The sequence below is a fragment of the Mesocricetus auratus genome, unplaced genomic scaffold (assembly GCF_017639785.1).
Source record: "Mesocricetus auratus isolate SY011 unplaced genomic scaffold, BCM_Maur_2.0 Super-Scaffold_100009, whole genome shotgun sequence".
Taxonomy (NCBI): domain Eukaryota; kingdom Metazoa; phylum Chordata; class Mammalia; order Rodentia; family Cricetidae; genus Mesocricetus; species Mesocricetus auratus.
Window position 1 is genome coordinate 21168817 of NW_024429193.1, and position 17098 is coordinate 21185914.

Here is a 17098-nt window from a genome sequence, read left to right on the forward strand (position 1 = left end):
TTGTCTGATGGCTTCAGAGGTTTTGGTCCGTTATTCTATTGTCATGATGGGAAGACACAGCAGGGAGAACCACTCCGCTCATGACCAGGAAACAAGTGGCTGCGTCCCATTTATTATCTCCTTCAAGGGCACACCACTTTCTCACACCGGTTCCACCTTCCCATAAGGCCAAGCAGAGGGCCACGCCCTTAAGACATGGCCTTTCAAGGACTTTCTCCGCACTCATGCACACAGTGTGCTGGCACGCGAATTATCTAATGTGTTTGTCTATAAGCTATAAAGCAAGTAAGTAGAAGGGGCCCCGCTCCTGAATTTATGGTTTAGAATTCCAGCTTTATTTACTCTAAATGATGAAAAATCTTCATTTGTCAACAGTGGGAAACTTAGTAACGCAGCCAGTCACCAAGAATTTGTCCCTATCAGTTTCTCAGTAAACTCCCCAGTGGTCTTTGTGCTCGACAGTGTTGGGGAGGGGGCGGGGGCGGGGGAGTGTTGCTATCACAGGTTTCTGCTTTTGCTTTAGTGTCTCTGGGACCGACCCTAGGATGAGTCAGTGTCTAGCACAGATGAAAGCCACACAACAGTTGCATCTCTTTGAACTGAAAATACCAGGTCTGTGGCAGAATATTCTGAACTTGAACCTTAAGCTTTAAATCTCTCTTTCCTGACGGGAACCCTTTGGGTCAGCCCCGAAGAGGACTTCCATCTTTAGCCAGCACTGTTCTCATCAACAAACGCACGTGGGAATTCTCATCCACTGCTGTCTTGACCTGAGCAAGCATTTCGATTTCTCTAATCCCTGCCCTGCAGATTTGTTTCCTGGTTATGTTTAACTCCACACTGGATTTTATTCAAGGCTTGGTCTCTTGAAATAGAGGAAAGTGTCTTAAAGCCCTTCTGTGCCCTTTTCAAACCACAAGGAAGTTATCCTGGAGTTTCCTCATCACTCAGAGCTAACATCAGGTGCTCTTCTGTTTCAGGTTTTGAGGGTGGGCCTTGCCATGAAGCCCAGGCAGACTTTGAGCTTGGGATTCCAGGCGGGCCCACCAGGAGCCAATGCATAAATGAACAAGAAGAAAAGGACTATTTTTAGAAGGTGGCGTCCTGTTTTCCATTCAGTATTCATTCCTCGTGGTGACAGCGGTGACTGTGACTTTTGCAGCACTTCTGGGCTTAGCAGTCATCGTGACTTCATTTTGACTACCTCTTTTGTTATCCCCCCATATTTGCTGTCAGTGTAGGTGTGTGAGTAAATGAGTCCATGAAGTAGTGGATGTTTATGAGGAATCCTGTAGCTGTCAAAACCGTTATCATTGTCTGCCCACCTTCTCTTCTCCGTTGCACATCCTGCCTGCGGGCAGATTTCAAGGCAGGCTAAGACAGAAGTGAGTGTGGTGTATTTTGAGTGACTCTTCCCACCGCAGTATGACCCTCACACCGCATTTGGAGCAATATACAACCTCCCTATAAACACGCCGTCCTGACTAAAGAAATCCCGTGGCCACGTGTAGTAACACTTGCAGTTCTAGCACTTGAGAGGCTAAGCCAAGAGGATTACAAGTTCAAGGTGAGCCTGGGCTACGAAGCAAGGTAGAGGGTAGCCTGGACTGAATAACAAGACACTGGCTATAAAGGGGGAGGGGTGATTAATGTGCCAGGATTAATAGAGTGATTCTCCAAAGTTAAAATTTTCTGTCCATTATTGCCATGCTCCCTAGTTTTACTTATTTTTGGAAACTAAGGTTGCTATCCTGTCCACTGGCTATCCTCTTTCCTATCCATTATCTGATAAACAATTTGCTGCCTTTGGGGCTTGATTCAGCTGATGGATGTGAACACTGAGTTAGAATACACTCATTCTCCTTGCTTATCTGTCCCCACCAGATGAAGGCAAAGCCACTAAGGCTTGTCCAAGGGACAAAACTCATGACATTCGAGTGTTCTAATCTGCCCACTGTGGGAGTAATAGGCTTCCGGAGAACAAGATAGCACCCTGAAGTCACGATGACTGCTAAGCCCAGAAGTGCTGCAAAAGTCACAGTCACTGTTGTCACCACGAGGAATACTGAATGGAAAACAGGACGCCACCTTCTAAAAATAGTCCTTTTCTTCTTGTTCATTTATGCCTTGGCTCCTGGTGGTGCCTGATGGTGACTAAATCCAGAATCTGCCTTTCTTTTGTCATGGATGATATTCAAAAAGCATAGTTCTTTTAAACAGCACTCAGTAGACTTGGGTATTTGAGAAACGGTCTTAGTATAGTTAATTTTTACTAAGTGTTCCTCTAATTAGCTAAGTTTCATGAGCACAGTCATGAAAATGTAGACAGTGTTTATATTTATATTGACGTATCCAAGTGTTAGAAAACAAAAAAAATGGCCTTTTCTCATATTTAAATAGCTTCCAGTGAAAACTGTCATGAAAATTTGTTTGCTTTTAATAGCTCAAGTCCCTTTAGTCACCTAATCCACACAGGAAAACACGCACAATGCTCCAAGTTGGGTCTCTGTTTGTGACTTCTCCAAATGGTGCAGTGTTGAGCATAGGGTTCTTTCCCAAATGTCAAATTTCCACTTCTGACTTTTGCTTTGATGTGGGGATGCCCGGGCTTTTGGTAAAAGTCACAGCTGTCATTATTCGCTTGCGGCAATAGTTGTCTTCCTCAGGTAAGAGTTTAAGAACTGTGTGTGCTGTTTCTAGAAGCAACTTGATGGACAACTTGGAATTGTGCCAAATCACAGCTAGCCATCACTTCCTCCATTCATGCTGGCCAGACATTAATGTTTTTCAGTTAGTGAGTGAGGTGTGTTTGCAATGAAGAAGGTTAGGGGGTGTGAACTCACAGGGAGGAGTACTTAGCAGGTTCCAGGTATTCGGCTCAGGGGTTTTCACACGTATCAAATTATTTAATCTTCCCAGCTGCCCACAAGAACACATGCAGTGACCTCATTTTCAAATGAGGAAATAAAGAAACAGAGGTTTTAAGTTACTAGAAGCTCAGAGCTGACACTGAAATCCAAGCTAAGCATCAGAAGGAACAGGTACTTTCCAGACTTGCTACATGGTGGAGACCTATTATTCTAAAGAAGGTGGATCGGTTTCAACTTCCACCTTCTCTGTTATGGCTATTTGGCCTGTATTTAGGTGAAATGCCATTTGAGAGAGGCTTTAGTATTTGTATCACATCTACTTTAATATTTACTTGTTTGTTTGTTTGTTTGTTTGTTTGTTTTTTCAATGCACACGTGGAAGTCAGGGGAGATCTTTCTGGGGTCCGTTCTCCCTCTCCATCAGCTGGGGCCCAGAATGAAACTCAGGTCATCAGGTTTATCATGGAGCACCTTTGCCCATTGAACCATCTCACTGGCCATCTCCTCCAAACTTGCATTAGAGAATAAAATCTTAGCATAGAAAAGCTACCCGGAAAGCATCCTCAGATGGCAGGCCTGACTGTATATCTTTTGAGAAAGGACATCAAACTGCCTGAGTAACTAAGTAAGGCAAATACAAATGGAAAGATGAGTGAAGGAGCCCTGGAGAGGACAATGGGAAACAAGAATGAGAGGAACTGGGAACAATGTCCTTCAAGGGAATGGTTACAAAGCTTCTCATCATCTTCCTCCACTGTGGGACCCATGTGTTTGAATTGCTTTCTAGACAGTTAGAAATGGAAGGGATCTTGGGACCAAAATGGAAGGGATTTTGGGGCCTTTTAATTTCTCCTTTACAAATGAACAAACAGACCTGGTGAGAAAAAAAATCTTCAAATCTTGATCTATACATTTGAACTCTTGCCCACAACGGAGAGGAATTTGCATGTAGCAGAGGTTCCCATGGCAACGACACCTGAGGTTGGGCATAACTGTAGTATGATGAGCAGACCCACAAATTCTGCATTCCACGATAGCTTCGATCACTCGCCAACCCAGGGTCCTCAGGTACATTATGCTACCTCTACGAGCTTCAGGCTTTGGTTTCATCATCATCTAATATCAAGCTTGTGGTAACAGTTCATACTTTGCTGCCTCCTTGTGAAGACAGAATGGCTTCAGATGTGAAAGATGCTTAGGATGATTCGTGACACAGGTGTTTGTGGTATATATGTTTTATGATTTATTAAAGCCACTGGAGATCAAAATAGCAAAGCAACCATACTAGTTAGCTATAGAAGCTGGGCAGTGATGGTACACACCTTTAATCCCAGAACTCAGGATTAAGAGGTAGATGAATCTCTTGTTAGTTCAAGGCCACACTGACCACACAAAATTGATTCAGTCCTGAAGAGAAACATCTTACACAAAGATCACACACCTTTAATCCTCATGAGAGGTATTTATGACAGGAACAGGGTCTCAGGGTTGGCATTCTTTCTCCAGCCACATTGAGGATAGGAAGGCATTCATTCTCCAGCCACCTTGAGGATAGGCAGTAGTCTGAGGCTTGGTGAGAGCTCATGGAGACAGGATCAGCCCTTTCAGCCTGAGGTAGAGGTAAGAGCTACTGGCTTGGTTGCCTTGCTTCTCTGATCTTCAGCTTGAAGCTTGAACCCCCGATATCAGTCTCTAGATCTTTTAATTTTCACATTACAAACGTTCACCATTATGACTCCTTTACTAAATGCCTTGGTGGTCATTAAATTCTGTCAGACTCAAGGCAGGATCTGTGAGCTCTTTGATATAGCATGAAACAATTAATGGCAGATGTGGCCGTCAAATGTTTGTAATGTCTCCTCAGTCTTAAGTCCTGGTGTACTCATATGTGTGGTAGATTCAAGGGAGCACTCCAGAATAAGTGACCTGACTTGGCTTAGACATTTGAATGGAATCTTCTTGTCTAGCTGACTAGTCTACTTCCCTTTTCTTAGTGTGTTTCTCCCTGGGAGGCTAACCATGGGACAGTAAAGCTGCTATGGTTGTAAATGAATGTTGGCTACAGTATGTCAAGCAAACACCGAGGCAGACAAGAAGAAGAACTGGACTATTCATTTAAGACCCCACCCCTAAAAGGCCGCACCTTACTGGCAGGGACAGAAGAACACATTGCAAAGCTATTTTCTGAAACCCAGAGCAGTAGAAACAAAACATGGGTGACTAATATCTCATATTTAATTTAGTAAGCATGGATTGAGTGTCAGTCACCAGATGGACACTGTTAGCCACTGATAAAATAGAGAGGTGAGTTAAGTATCATTTATTTTCTATGTATGAGATTTTTGCCTTCATGTGCGCCTATACCACAAGTGTGCCTAATGTTCACAGAGATCAGATCCTTTGGAACTAGAGTTACAGATGATTATGAGGCGCCATGTATGTTCTGGGAACTGAACCCAGGTCCTCTGCAAGAGCAACAAGTGCTCTTAACCACTGAGTCATTGCTCCAGGTCCCTCAAAAACCATTCTTGATCTCAAACACTTTATGGTCCAGCTGGGAGGTCTAACAAGCTAACTTTAGTGCATAAAATAAATATGGAAATAAAAGTTTCTACATTCTGTTTTCAAATCAACACCCGAGGCCTGAGGCCATTCCTGTCTTTTTCTGAGTTTTGTCTACAGTACATCTAGAGTTTCAGCTAGAGGAGTCCCTTAGCACAATCCTGGTGTTGGGTATGGAGCTATAGATGTCACACATGCTGTCTGTCAGTCCATCAATGTAGAATGCCTATGTTGGTCCAACTCTGATCATCTGAGAACTGTACCTCTGCTGAACATGCCTGAAGCCACGCTTCATGTCTGCGGCAGGAAACAACCTTCATGAAGTTCAGAAACTGAAGTGAAACTTGGAACCAAGTAGCCAGGGCAGGCAGTTTCTGATCTGCTTCCCTCTGTGTTCTCTGCCATGCCCATCCCCCCACCTCTCCACACCCACCCTCCTCCCCATTGCTTTTTAATCTGACTCTCCTAACCAAGTTCTGTGCTTCCTTTGTCTAAATTCACCAACCTAAAGCTTGAGCTTTGGATGGAAGTCATGAGTTGTGCATCTGTAGCTGGCTAAATTTGAAAACACTGGCGTACGGGGGTGGGGGGGTAGGGGGGGTGTTTTGGTACATTCACCCAGAAGGCCAGGACAGCTGAACAGGAGAGCAAAGGGACACAGCTCAGCAGTCACAGCCAGTCAGGGCTGTCAGTGATGGTCATGTCTGCAGGGGCCTAGCTCTGCTCTTCTCAAAAATGGACTTCCAGCCATGTTTGTGAAGCAGGAAACAGCAGTCAGATATACTGAAGTTGCTGAGCCTTCTTCTTCCAGAAGAGGAGCCAAGTGAAATGAATCCAATTAGTGTACACACACACACACACACACACACACGCGCGCGCGCGCATACATGCACTCACTCACTCTAGAGCTTGCACGCACATGGAGGGGGAGAGAAAGATGGGGGAGAGGGGAGGGGTGAGTGAGTAATGTAAGAGGACTTACAGTGTGGGACTAGAGAGAGAGGGCCCAGCAGTTCAAAGCGCTTGCTCTCCTTGCCAAGGGCCAGAGTTTGATTCCAAGCACCCAAATCAGGGAGCTGAGGTGCCTGTAACTCCAACTCCAGGAGATCTGACACACTCTGACCTCTGCAGACACCAGCATGCACACGCAGACAAATACTGACACACACAAATAAAGCCTTTAAAAAAGTTCTCAAAAATTTAGCCATTAGAGTTCCATTTAAGGACTTTTAAATGTTCTTTATCAAAGAATATTATCTGTTTTATAATCTTTCTGCAAACACCCTTTATCTAGTGCACAGCTCAGCCCTGTGAAGGAAGTTTGGCTGTTTGCACTAGTTAGAGGAAGAACGAAAGCAGATAAGTGCAGCTTCAGGCCGGCAGGTACAGCGGCACAACCGGACAGCGGCACAGGGGAGGGCCAGTGAGGCCTGGCATCGACTATGGGACCAGGGATCTTTCCACAGTGCCCGAGAGGCTGCCTGGACTATTGGTGGGGGTGTTTCTTGGTGGTAGGACACCAGCCCTGAGCTCACCCAGCATCTACAGACTGAGCAGCGTTCGCGTGGCCCTCCCCCTCCAGCCCACCCAGTGTCTACAGACTGGGCAGTGTTCACATAGCCCCTGAGCCTGCTCACAGGCTGCTCTTGACTTAGATGTCATGCTTTCACTCAGACTGCTGCCCCACATATGACTGATGGATTCTCAGAAAGGGTCACGGTGATTGAAAAAGAAGAAAACAAAAAGCGCCAGCAGTGTGCAAGAGCGGGACTGTGTCCCCTGATGACTGCCAAACCGTTTGTCATGAGCCCGGTGCGGCTGATGGGAATGGATACACAGGAGGGCCCGGCCCTGTTCTTCTCTAAGGCTGCATCAGAGACCCCCTCTTTTGTCTTTGCTACCCACTCCCTACCCCCACTCCTCTCCCCACTCCCCTCCCCTACCACGTTTCTGGCAGCCAGGGTATCTGACTTGACAGCCAGTCATGTATAAGCACTGTATAAGTCATGTGTAAATCATATAAGCGCCGTACAGTGTTTTGGAGGGTACAGTTATCATTGATATTCTAGGCTTTTGCACCACCAAGGAGGTATTTTCTATCATTATTTGTTCCTCTTTTGCCCCCAATTTGTGTCAATCCTTTCTATAGTATCTTCGATTCTTCTTTTCAAAGATGGCCTTCTATGGACACTGTCACTCCTCCCCAGCGTCTATCTTCTGCCCTTCTTTATTCATTTCCTCATAATGCATCTTACACCAGAAATGCATTGACCTTGTGTTTCTCTCTGGTCCCTGGATCTTGACTGTAATAGTAAAAGCAGATACCCCATGTCTGCTGTGGCAGCCCCATGGCCAACACAAGCATTTGACACAGAGTAGAGCAAACGACCTAATGATTGAATTACTTATTTCCTGAATAGAGCTGCTATAGAGAAGACTTCTCCAGCCGTGGTGGTGCACGCCTTTAATCCCAGCCCTCGGGAGGCAGAGGCAGGAGGATCTGTGAGTTCCAGGACAGGCTCCAAAGCAATACAGAGGAACCCTGTATCAAAATACAAAAAAAGGAAAGAAAGGAAGGAAGGAAGGGAGGAAGGAAGGAAGGAAGGAAGGAAGGAAGGAAAGACCTCTTAAAATAAAAAGCAAGGAGGAGGCTGGGGGTAGAGCTCAGTGGTAGAGCTCTTGCCTAGCTCATCCAAGACCCTGGGTGTGATCTTTAGCAACCCCATCCCAGAAAATTAGCAAGAAGCCATTGCAATAGAGAAAAGGAAAAAGACTTCGGCTTTCTTTGTAGTCAAAGTTTCTAGTTTCTGATTGACTGATCTGTAAGGGAAGTTCACGGAATGGGAAATGTCAGGATGCTGAGTCAGAAGTTCTTTGAGTCTCCGAATGATGTTCCCAGGGCCTACTTGTCTGGGCTGATTCCCTCTCTGCCTGGCCCCCTCTTCTAGATGGGAAGTGGAAACAGTTACAGACAAGCTTCCGTCTGGTCTGCTCAGGCCATACTCACCCAAGTCCTAGGCTTCTTTGGGGTGCTTGGAGGTAATGGAGAGGGTTGGGAGGCCACAGTTTTGAGGCCCACTGATTTGTTATATCTGTTTCAGTGCTGCTATGCAGTAAGGGCAGCGGCATAGACCCTCCCTGAGCCCTGTGCTTTCTGGTTTGTCTTCGTGGCTCTGTTACAGCCCACTTGCAAATTTTCTGGTTATTGCTTAAGTCTAGGTCAATTGCCAAACTTGTTGCGAAAGCCTTTCTGAATACTCTAATTTGTCCACATTACCCTACGGATCTCATCACCCTGTTCATTTAAATGACTTTATTGATTACTCATCTAAATCATGTCTATATCTCTGCATCCAAGCTGTGTGCCTTGTGTGAAGTTGGTGCTCTCCAAATGCTAAGAAGATGAGTAAGCACATGTGTATAACAATGGGGGGAGTCAGACGGCTCAGCTGGGAAGAGCACTTGCTTCACAAGCTTGGTAACCTGAATTTTACCCCACGGTGGAAGAAGAAAACCGACTCCAAAAGCTGTCCTCTACACTCCACATATAACACACACACACACACCACAATCAATCCATCAGTCAATCGATAAATAGACTTTACAATCTAGCCAGTCATACTGAATTATATGTATATATGTGTATTTCTGTTTTCATTCAGGGACTCTGATTGTTTTGAAACATCCCTATCCAAGACAAGTAGAAGAACCTTCCATTTATGAATCAGTCCGGGTCCACACAGCAATGCAGACAGGAAGAACAGAAAATGACCTCGTGCCCACTGCACCTTCTGTAAGTGCCCACCATGCTTTCCACGGAATGTCATCAAATGTGGAAAGAACTAAAGTTCATGCACTCATATGAACCTTCCATCTTGAAGCCAACTGAGTGGCAAATGCTTGTAATCCCAACTCTTGAAACTCTGAACTTGAGAGTTGCTTTGAGTTCAACCCCGGGCTAAATACAGGGTTCCTTGTCAGCCAAAGCTGTCTTGTTGCATCCTGTCCTGTCTTGAAAAGCCAGCAAACAAACAACACAACAATGTATTCTAGAGGGAGTATAAAACTTGGAAAGTAATATAGTATTTGAAGGCTATAATTTAGTTCATCTGGTCCAAGGAAAATTAAAGACAAAACAAAACAAGTAAAAAAACAACCCACAAACTCTTTAGCTGAGGGTAGCTCAGTGTTTCAGTGCTTGCCTGGTGCTGTGAGGTCCTGGACTCCATCATCAGGAGCGCTTGTGAGCATGCACACGCGCGCACGTGCACACACACACACACACACACACATACACGGGGTGCAGGGGCATGCCTTAGTGATAGGATTTAAAAACTTGGAAAATGTCACTGGAATGTCTCTCTTTAAATAGCCAACTAGGTTCATGGTGGAGTAGATGAGAAAATTGCTCACTGAGTAGACTAAGCAGTCTTTCTTTGACAAGCTGCTTAAGACTTAGAAAAACAATTTCCTTTGCATTTCAACCATCCTTGAAAAAAGAAAAAAGCCTTCTCCAGCTTCACCACAAAACTTGGAGTGGAACTGGGCATAGTGGTGCATGCCTTTAAACCCAGCACTCGGGAGGCAGAGGTAGGCAGATTCTGAGTTCAAGGTCAGTCTGGTCTTCAGAGTGAGTTCCAGGAAGGCAGGGACTACATAGAGAAACCCTGTCTTGAAATACCAAAAAAGAAAACAAAACTTTGGGGTGCTATTTTCCCAATTTTCAAGCATCACTGACTGGCACCTGCAGAGAGAAAGTATTCAGACTTCTTTGCAACACGAGCCCCCTCTTGTATGAGTGTTACAGAATCGCTTCTTGTTGAGCCACAGCTGTAGGTTCCTCCTATACGCTCCGTTCCCCAGTGCCACAGCTCTTCTTACTGTCTCTGCCTAGCAGGCTGAGTACTTCAAGTAGGAGAAATCTCCATTTTGGCAGATGATAAAAATGGCAATGCCCAAGTCAAACACCAAGAGTCAGTTCCGCTCCTGAGAAACAGTCACTTGTAGCCACTCATCCTCCAGCCACATCAAAACAGACGAGGCCTTCCGATCTCCAAAGTGATATTTCTTTTTCCATTCTGACGCCAACTACGCTGGCTGGGCGTGATGGTGTGATCTGGTAATTCCAACAGCGGGGAGGTTAAATTTGAGGCTAGCCAGGGCTGTGTAGCAAGATGCTGTGCCAATAAAAGGGGAAGAATGCTTGGGTATGACTCAGGGGGTCAAGCACTAGCCACACAAACCGAGGACCTGGGTTAAGATCTCCACGGGCCACGTAAAAGCAAGACTCAGTAACGCACATGGCCTTATCCCCCGTGAGAACATGGCAGGTGGAGGCAGAGAGCTCTGGAAGCTTCAAGTCTACCCTGGTGTATGTCTCTCAGGTGGAAGGTGAAGACACTCAAGCTTGCCCTTTGACCTCCATCTACATGCCGTAGCGCACACACATGCAGCATATACACAGGGGCCATTGCCTGTGTGTTTTGTAACCTGGATAGTTAATGGTATGCCTTATTTTTACCATTTTCCTACAATCCCTCAAATATTGGTTAGACATTTTTTTGTGTGTGCCAGGGATGGGGGGTGGGGGAGGGCTTTGTTAAAGAGTTAGCGAAAGGAAGCATCAGATGTTTAAACTGGAGTGACATGTAGTCCAGAGTCAGAGGGGACCAGAGACCAGACCACACCTACCTTGTGCTCAGCTCTTATTTTCTATCCAGTCAGTTCCCTTCGCTTTCCTCTTTCTCCATTCTTAGCTCTCTAACCCACCACAAAACCACCTCTCGTATCAGCTGTCTGCTTAACTCCACATTCTCCTCTGTTAGACCTTTGTTACTGAGAAAAAGTTTATACAATACATTCTGATCACACTCTCCTCTCCCACAACTCCTCCCCCATTCTCCCCATCTCCCTACCCACCTAACCCTTTTTCTCCCTCTTTAAAAAACAAAGACCAAGAAATGTAGCACAAAAACAAAACTCAAAATATACACGCAAAATACCAATAAGACAAAAAAAATGCCCCCTAAAAGCAAAGTGAAACAACAGTCTACAAAAATCCCAGTGAGTTCGCTTTGTGTTGGCCAACTGCTCCCAGGCATTAGGTCTACCCTGAAATGTGGGAACCTGGTCAGCACACCCAGTGAGATGCCATCGAAGAAAATGTTTTTCCCTTTGCCAGCAGGTATCAGATGCAGGTAGTTTCTTGGTGAGGGGTGGGAACCCATGTCCCACCTTTACTAGACTTCTTAAGATTCCTGGTCAGTGAAACGCTCATCTCCTACAAGTATCTTTCATCAGTAGTAGGAATCAGCCAATGTGTAATTTGTAGCTTTGACCTTAGCAGGGAAGATTAGGGATCTTTAGAGCAAATTAAGGAAGTCATATTACTCCCTGTTTGCTTCCTCCATGTGTCAGATAGTTCACCCACCCAAATATGTCAGCACTGTAACACAGGAGGGAATTTTTAAACAGTGTTTAGTGCTTGGTCAACAAGGAATGCACATTATATAATGAGAGGTCCATGAAATTTATTATGTAATGGTACTGACCAAAACAATGAAGACCTTTTTAATAGATCCTGAAACATATCTTATCATTTTCCTTTGGAAACCTGGACTGACATGGTTGAGGGAAGAATTCTGGTTATATTGGAATCCTTGTCCCCTGCTGAGAACAAGGGCTCTTCGATTACTTACTGTCCTAAACAGCCCTCTGATGTGGCACCTCTGTCGCCCAATTGCAAGGTCTGAGGTGTCCACACTTCTGTTTTCTTTTTTGAGAATTCAGTTCCTGCCCAAGCCCTGTCTGTGGAGGAAGAGCATTACATCACACTTACACAAGAAGAACTTGCTTGAAGTAAAAATGAAAGTGTCCCCATTTCCCCCAAATGCAGGTGCTTCCATAAAATTACTTAACATCCTTTGTCAACTGCATCTAAGAAAATTATTATTTATGCATTGTAAACAGCAAAGCTTTGGGTTTCTGGGGTAAGATTAAATTTAATTAATTCATTTGTTAATCTGTTTTAAGTGTCCTCCATAAACCTAGCTTTAAGTGCCTTGAGTTTTGCAGTAAACTAGACAAAGACCCACTCTCACTGATTTCCATTCCAGTGCAGATCTTAGAGAGTAATCAGCCTACTATTCTAATACCAATCGGGCTAAGGGGAGGACAGGACAACCTCCAATGTTACTTACTCTGTTATATGGTTGATGACATGTGATAGTTCTTCTTGGGTGCCTCCCTTGTATGCTTCCAGTATGTCTATCTTCATGCCCATGTGTATCCCCCGTTTCTGTGTGTGTATGTGTGTTTAGACTCTTCATTACAGAGTTACAATATTCATATTTAACTATACCCTGTGAATATCTTCCATGCATTATATTGTTTCGTAAACACAATTAAATAAATTCCTTAATATTTTATTATTAAGTATGTCAGTTTACTTAGAACAGCCATTCTGTTTTTTAATGGCATTTAAATAATTTCAAATTTATAGAGTAACTGAAAGAATAATCCAAAAGGCTTTGCTTTTCCTTAGTCATTTAAGAATAAATTGCTTATAGGATGCCTGATCATTTTAAATATTGCAGTATGTATTTCCTACAAGCAAAGACACTTGCTTACATGGCCACACACAAACATCCAAATTAGGATGTTGCTATGCTACCACTATATCCACAGATCTCTGTTTCCCCAAGACAGCCCTTTAGAGCCCGAAGATCGTGTCCTCAGTTTTATGTGTCCTGCCTCTTGAGCATCTTCCCTGTCTCTCGGGAGTCCTCCCTGTTTCTAGAGAGTTTTTCCTGTCTCTTGAGTATCCTTCCTGTCTCTTGAGAGTCTTTCCTGTCTCTTGAGCATCCCTCCTGTCTCTTGAGAGTCCTCCCTGTCTCTTGAGAGTCCTTCCTGTCTCTTGTGCATCCCTCCTGTCTCTTGAGAGTCCTCCCTGTCTCTTGAGAGTCTTTCCTGTCTCTTGAGCATCCCTCCTGTCTCTTGTGAATCCCTCCTGTCTCTTGAGAGTCCTTCCTGTCTCTTGAGAGTCTTTCCTGTCTCCTGAGTATCCTTCCTGTCTCTTGTGCATCCCTCCTGTCTCTTGAGAGTCTTTCCTGTCTCCTGAGTGTCCTTCCTGTCTCTTGAGCATCCTTCCTGTCTCTTGAGAGTCCTTCCTGTCTCTTGAGAGTCCTTCCTGTCTCTTGTGCATCCCTCCTGTCTCTTGAGAGTCCTCCCTGTCTCTTGAGAGTCCTTCCTGTCTCTTGAGCATCCCTCCTGTCTCTTGAGCATCCCTCCTGTCTCTTGAGAGTCCTTCCTGTCTCTTGAGAGTCCTTCCTGTCTCTTGAGAGTCTTTCCTGTCTCTTGAGAGTCCTTCCTGTCTCTTGAGAGTCTTTCCTGTCTCTTGAGCATCCCTCCTATCTCGTAAGCATCCTTCCTGTCTCTTGAGAGTCCTTCCTGTCTCTTGAGCATTCTTCCTGTCTCTTGAGAGTCCTTCCTGTCTCTTGAGAGTCCTTCCTGTCTCTTGAGCATCCTTCCTGTCTCTTGAGAGTCCTTCCTATCCGAACTCCTATTTTTTATTAAGTCTCCCCCTCTCTCATTTATGAAAACTAAAGGCCAATCCTCTCATGAACTTCCTTATGTTGTCTTGTCTCTTGTTGAGTCATGACTAGGTTGGAGTGTGTCATTTGATAGAGACATCAAGAGGGACTTTTGTGCACTTCATTGCTCCTCAAACCCACCAGGTTTACAGTTTCTCCCAAGAGGATGGGTTTGATCATTTGAGAGGTATCACTAGCTTTCTTTACTTAAAAGTAACTTTATTGCTTTTGTTATTAATAAAGATTTCAGGGAAGCTACTGGGGACTGAACAAATATGCATACTCTTTTCCTTGCTAAAATTTGGCTCATCAGTCAGTGTTTATTAGCTTTCTTCACTACAGCTCTGGTTATTGAGAGTGGTGAGCCTTGGATGTTCTTGCTTCTTTTATGCTTACTAACTGCCAGGATGCTGTAAGGAAAAGCTCTTCATTTCTCACATTATCTAGTGTTTTGAGTATCAGTGGATTAAGATCCTGACTATCACAATTTATTTGGTAAGAGCCCTTTCAAGGTGGCTTCTGTGTCTATGGCCTCCTGATGTTTTGGTAGCTTTACTTTCTGATATAGCAAGATACCCCAGACTTAGCACATGCTATCCTTGTGCTCATATCTAGAATCAACTATTTTTTAATTGCCTTTGTCTTTTTAAAGTGGTACTTTACAATCTATATCTGAGCCACTTATACCTGTTTTTATTGAAATGTCACTTTCCTACCTGCTGGGGGATAAGGAAAAGATACATGTGTCTGCATGTATACCTATGCATTTACATCTGTGTCTATCCGTTCATCTATCCATCCATTCTTCCCTCCATGGATACACAGCACTGACTGAATCCTTACCAAAACCACAAGGTTCATTCTAGGTCTTTCCCTTTTGATAGTTGTGACACCATCCTCCCACAGGAGATATATGGATCCCATTATCTGGATTTGCTGATCAATAGAGTGTAAGGAATCTCCATCTACTCCTTCTCCTGCCCACCACCCTACGCAAACTTCCTGCTCACTCAATGATCCGTTCCAGGCCACTGCACCCTCCTCTCCCTGCAGATGTCTGCTTTACTGATGCCTCTGTGAAACTACACTGGTTGCCACCTCCACCCATTTGGAAAGAAGCCCTCACCACCGCCAACTTCATCACCTACACAAGCTGCTGCTCCCACAGCATAGCATCCATCCACACGAACTCTCCCTGTTCTCTGCTTGGGCTACAGCACGCTGTGACAAGGGGCATGGACGTTCACACACTCATTCCGTCTGAGGACTTTGGATGTTTACAGAACACAGTGAGGGAGGCAGCTTGGTTAATCCTTGATTGCTGAACATTTAGGTTGTCCCTAACCTGGAGCTCTTTCAAACGTCTTTCCTGCTGCTGTGTTTAAGGATAAGTCTGCCGTGTGATTATTTCAGTCCTTATATCTGGAGGCTACGGACCAAATCATAGTCTCAGCAACTCCACCGTCAGCATTTCACCTGTCAAAACCACAGAAATTGCTAGACTGTTAGTATATTAGATAGGGGTAACGCTGAATGAGTAGTGTGATCCCTTAGCTTGAATTCGGTGACTAATTATCTCGGGATCCTTTATAAAACATTTCACCCTTAAACATTTCATCTCTCTATTACCTACAGCAACCCAAAATCACATTTTGGGGGGGGTTCCAGACAGGGTTCCTATATGGCTTTGAAGGCTGTCATGGAACTCACTTTGTAGACTAGGTTGGCCTCGAAATCACAAGAGATCTGCCTGCCTCTGCCTCCCGAGTGCTGGGATTAAAGGCGTGTGCCACCACCACCTGGCCTAAAATCATAATTTTTAGAAATTAAATCAGTTTAATTTTTTCTTTTAATTTTCAATTTTTTTGTAAAACAATTTAAGTGTACGCTGTATGTGTTTTGTCAGCATGTGTATATGTGTAGCACAAGCATGCCCGGAGTCCTCAGAGAACAAAAAGGGCATTGGGTCCCTTTGAACTAGAATAATGGGTGGTTGTGAATTACTGTGTTGATACTGGGAATTGAATCCAGGTTCTCTGAAAGAGGAAGTGCTTTTAACCACTGAGTCATTACTCCAGCCCCTCAGTTTAGTTCCTTTATCATCAAAATAAATCACAGTGATTACACGACGTCGAACTCAGCAATATTGACTAGCATTGTTGAAATGCACACTTAGGGGGTCCATCTTGACTTCTCTGCCATCCGAACTCCAGAAGCGGCTCTGGGTTATTTCTCATCCCTGGTTCTTGGGACTTTGGTGGTTCCTCTCTTGTGGGTAGGAGGAATTCACCACAGGAGAGGACACTCGGGAAACTCCCATAAAAAGGGCCTTGGCATCAACAAAGTCCTCCCCAGTTCTCGTCTGTTCTCTTCTCTATAGTGAAAGGTACATTACGAGAGCATACTAGAACAGAATAACCTCCCAGGCATTCAGTTTGTTCAGGAGGTTACCAGACTACGAAGCTCTTTGTCTTAGGACCCAGCGCCTATGTAGATTTCCCTACCATTCTGTAACTCATGGGTGCTAAGTGCCGCTGTTACAGTTGAACTAATGAAACATAGATTAAAACAAATGATTCGTTTGTATTTCAAATTCCATTTTAAATACATGAGTATAAACACATCTGTACTTCTGAATGGCTTTGGAGTGGAGAGAGTGTGTAGGAGAAGAGAGGCTGTAATAAAGCAAATATTGGTGATGCTGCTTCTTAGTTCTCTCTTAAAACTTTTTTTAAGAAGTCCTAAAATAAATGAATTCTTTTACTTTTCTTAATATGCTGTCCCAAATGTCTCTCTGTATGTCAGTATTTCCAAGACCCCCACTTGGGTGCCAGTGTCCTTAGATCCAAGACCCTTATATAAAACAGCACAGTATTTGCATAAACTATCCACTTCCTCCCGTATACCTCAAATCAGATTTCTTATCACACCATTGTAATATAAACGCCAGGTAAATGGTTAATAGACTGTTTGTTTAGCGGATAAGAAAAAAGGATCTATACATATTCAGTACAGACTCAACGGTTTATACAAATGTTTCAATCCATGGTTTGTGAACCCAAGAGAGAAGAACTG

General features: G+C 44.3%; 1 protein-coding gene across 2 annotated transcripts in view; it reads left to right on the forward strand.

Moving 5' to 3' along the window:
• The window catches only part of Dapp1 (dual adaptor of phosphotyrosine and 3-phosphoinositides 1), a 49669-nt gene that overhangs the window by 22040 nt on the left and 10531 nt on the right, over window positions 1–17098 (forward strand). For both annotated transcript variants that reach the window (XM_005081963.4, XM_040751741.1), the window contains exon 4: window positions 9095–9225. In XM_005081963.4, the coding sequence (XP_005082020.1) occupies window positions 9095–9225 (131 nt within the window). The remainder of the gene's footprint in view (window positions 1–9094; window positions 9226–17098) is intronic.